The sequence below is a fragment of the Herpailurus yagouaroundi genome, unplaced genomic scaffold (assembly GCF_014898765.1).
Source record: "Herpailurus yagouaroundi ecotype Mexico unplaced genomic scaffold, PumYag 28, whole genome shotgun sequence".
Taxonomy (NCBI): domain Eukaryota; kingdom Metazoa; phylum Chordata; class Mammalia; order Carnivora; family Felidae; genus Herpailurus; species Herpailurus yagouaroundi.
In genome coordinates this window covers 25,234,639-25,238,801 of record NW_024412376.1, presented here as the reverse complement: position 1 = coordinate 25,238,801, position 4,163 = coordinate 25,234,639, and the positions used below count along the sequence as shown (strand labels likewise).

General features: G+C 42.1%; 1 protein-coding gene across 3 annotated transcripts in view; it reads right to left on the bottom strand.

Moving 5' to 3' along the window:
- The window catches only part of TMEM192 (transmembrane protein 192), a 31,332-nt gene that overhangs the window by 8,190 nt on the left and 18,979 nt on the right, over positions 1-4,163 (bottom strand). For all 3 annotated transcript variants that reach the window (XM_040471139.1, XM_040471144.1, XM_040471130.1), the window contains exon 4: positions 1,876-2,010. In XM_040471139.1, coding sequence (XP_040327073.1) covers positions 1,876-2,010 — 135 coding nt within the window. The remainder of the gene's footprint in view (positions 1-1,875; positions 2,011-4,163) is intronic.

Here is a 4,163-nt window from a genome sequence, read left to right as displayed (position 1 = left end):
CCTCCCTCAAAGTTCTCTCTGACTTAAGCCCTTTTTTTTTTTTTTAAATTTTTTTTTTCAACGTTTTTATTTATTTTTGGGACAGAAAGAGACAGAGCATGAACGGGGGAGGGGCAGAGAGAGAGGGAGACACAGAATTGGAAACAGGCTCCAGGCTCCGAGCCATCAGCCCAGAGCCTGATGCGGGGCTCGAACTCACAGACCGCGAGATCGTGACCTGGCTGAAGTCGGACGCTTAACCGACTGCGCCACCCAGGCACCCCTAGATGACTTCTTTAGAGAAGTGTCTATTCATGTCTTTTGCCCATTTCTTCACTGGATTATTTATTTTTTGGGTGTTGAGTTTGATAAGTTCTTTATAGATTTTGGATACTAACCCTTTATCTGATAGGTCAGTTGCAAATAGCTTCTCCCATTCTGTCGGTTGCCTTTTAGTTTTGTTGATTGTTTCCCTCACTGTGCAGAAGCTTTTTATTTTGATGAGGTCCCAATAGTTCATTTTTGCTTTTGTTTCCCTTGCCTCTGGAGACGTGTTGAGTAAGAAGTTGCTGTGGCCAAGATCAAAGAGGTTTTTGCCTGCTTTCTCCTCGAGGATTTTGATGGCTTCCTGTCTCACATGTAGGTCTTTCATCTATTTCGAGTTTATTTTTTGTGTATGGTGTAAGAAAGTGGTCCAGGTTCATTTTTCTGCATGTTGCTGTCCAGTTTACCCAGCACCACTTGCTGAAGAGACTGTCTTTATTCCATTGGATATTCTTTCCTGCTTTGTCAAAGATTAGTTGGCCATATGTTTGTGGGTAAAAATTAGCTACTGTTATGGACAGATTGTACTGCATGCCAATATTGCAGCAGGAATGAAATCTAGATTTTTCCAGGGCTTGAATTTTTTTCTGTTAAAAGTATCCTTCCATCTATTTTTCATGTTAACGTATCTAAGGCTTACTTTAATTTTACCACTGAGAGTTCTGAGAGAGGCAAAGAGACAGAGAGAGACAGACAAACGGACCAACCCTCAGACAGCTCTAAATTTAGAATATGGGTTCATAAATAGTTTATCCTAAAGGAAGTTTAGGCTAAATGCAGTTTTGTATGCATTATTTATTTACTTACTTACTTTGTATTTTGTTATTATTATTATTATTATTATTATTATTATTATTATTTTATTATTATTATGTTTTAGCAGGCTCCACACCCAGCAAGGAGCCAAACACAGGCTTGAACTTACCACCTCGAGTTCAAGACTTAAGCTGAGATCAAGAGCTGGATGCTTAACCAACTGAGCCACCCACGTATCCCTGTATTTCTTTTCTTTTTTTTTTTTTTTTTAAGTTTATTTATTTATTTTGAGAGAGAGAGACAGAACACAGAAATGGCAGAGAGGCAAAGAGAGTGGGAGGGAGAATCTCAAGCAGGCTCTGCACTGCCAACGCAGAGCCCAATATGGGGCTCGAACCCACGAACCATGAGCCGAGGTCAAGGGCTGGGTGTTTAACCGACTGAGCCACCCAGGTGCCCCTGTATTTCATTATTTTAAATTTAATGCCAGAATTACATTTCAGTTGCCTTTGAGGAAGCAAATGTTTGTGGGTTTTTAAAATTCTTTTGTTTTTGTGTTTTTTAATGATCAGGCATTACTTGAGCTGACCAAGATTTGTTGATGACACATATTTAGAAACGTGACTCGTTGGTATCTTCCTGTTGGTTTGAAATTGAGGAAGTCTGGATGTGGTCAGCAACGAGAGGTAGAGGTGCTAAAGAGGCTCTCAGCTACTAGAAACACCCTGCTGCAAAGATAACAGCAAACTTCCCACTATCAGGGATGGAACAAGCAGTTAAAGGGGTCTGTCCCAACTGTGTAGTTGTAATTCTCACCTGTGTAAGTAAGCAGACATGTCAGGGAGCAGATGAGTTCCAGGGCCAGGATGGCCAGGATGAGGTCAGGATACAACCTGCTGGGCTCCGGGAAGGAGTGCTGCACGCACAGCACGAGGAGAAGAGCCGTGTTGCCTGAGGAGGAGAAAGAAGCTCAGAGTCAGCAGAGCGCAGAGCCGGCCCCGGGGCAGGCTTGCAACGGGGCCACTTACACTGAGCAGTCAAGGGAGCAAAAGGACAAAAGCCCCAAATTGCTGCTCTCTTGAGGAAAAAAACCCCAACCCGTCTGAGTTAATGATGCCCCATAATACTTAAAAGCTAAAAAATGATTTTTTGCTTTATAAAATTATTCGCAATGGCATATGTGTTGAGTCTTGTGTGCATTTGAGAAAGGATGCAGTTCGTAGAACTTTGCATTAGCCCAGTTCTTCAGAATCCAGAGGCACGAGGACCCTGGTCGCCCATGCTGGTGACAAACTGCAACAACACAGACTGCTGCGAGACTAAGAATGTTGCAGTTATCCGCAGCATCTGGGTGGAACTCCGGGACACGTTGCTAACTGTGGACAAGTGACCTGATACCTCTGCTCCTCAACTTCCTCGTCTGAAAAATGGGGATGACCGGACCTTGCTCACAGTCCTGTTGTGAGGCATAGATGAGCTAATATGTGAAAAATACTTATAATGGCAAGTATTTGATAAATATGAGCTATTCCCCCTCCCCACTCCTGGCTCAGCATACCTATTACTTGGTTTTGAAGACCATCAAAATATAACTCAGAAGAAAAATAGAATTCTGGAGCAAAGAGCCCAGGTCTTGCCATAGCGTAGTGTATGACGGAGTTTGCCACGGGGACCTGCTTGGAGCAAGGGTTGTATGGCAATGTGCTTGCAACTGTGAAGGATTACACGAAATCAGAATTATTCTGGTAATTCTGGGGATACCTACCCTTTCTTGAATGCTTACTAGGCACTGTTCACTTCCTCCTACACTAGAGTTTGTGTGATAAATATTATATCTCCAATTTTATAGAGAAAAAGTATCAGGATGAAGCTAATCACTATCTGACAATAGTATCACCAGCGATAAAAACAATAGTTACACTCATCTGATTAGCTGGAAATTCTACAGCTTCATAGATTTACCTTTTTATTCTTCATATAAGGAAAAAATACTTAAAGAAAATAGAAACAAGGTAAATACCCGCCCCAATCTCTTTGATTTTCTGGGTCCTTCCTTATATAGGCAACATAAAAGTGTTGCCATTTGTGATTAAAGTAAGGGTCCGATTGCTTAGAAACAGATTAAGGGTCATATTAGCAAGAATTTGAAAGTGAGAGGAAAGGTAAAGATTAGACAATCCTTTGGTGGGCTTCAAAAATACTATTTCCAGACCGGTCACTTGAACATTATTTTTGTCATAATTCATATAAGTTAAAAATGGGTTTTGCTTTTATCTTTGTGGGTGGCAGGAAAGGTCATAGTGACATCTTCCGGCCCAAAACAAGTACTACATATCAGCAGTTCAACATATAAGCCAAACTCTACCCCAGGGAACAGTAAAAATGTCACCCCTTTCATGATGAGTCAAATCAGCCATCTCTATAATATGCTTCTTTCTCTGTTATGGCATGGCCCTGCGGCTTCCACTGAGAACATCACTGAGTGGATGAACTCGCAGCTTGCCCCTTAAGAAAATGTACTAACAATCTCCCAACCAACAAGAGTCCAGGGACAGATGGCTTTCCAGGGGAAATCTACCAAACATTTAGAGTTAACACCTATCCCTTTGAAGCTATCCCCAAAAATAGAAATGTAACGAAAACTTCCAAACTCTATGATGCCAGCATTACCTTGATTCCAAAAGCAGACAGAGACCCCACTAAAAAGGAGAACTACAGACCAATCTCCCTGATGAACATGGATGCAAAAATCCTCAACAAGATACTAGCCAACCGGCTCCAGCAATACACTAGAAAAATTATTCACCACGATCGAGCGCGATTTATTCCTGGGACACAGGGCTGGTTCAATATTGACAAATCAGTTAATGTGATACATCACATTAATAAAAGAAAGGATAAGAACGACAGGATCCTTTCAATAGACACAGAAAAAGCACTTGACAGGGGCCCCTGGGTGGTTTAGTCAGTTAAGCGTCTGCCTTTGGCTCAGGTCGTGACCTCATGGTTCATGGGTTCAAGCCCCATGTTGGGATCTCTGATGACAGCTCAGAGCCTGGAGCCTGCTTCAGATTCTGTGTCTCCCACTCTCTCTCTGCCCTTCC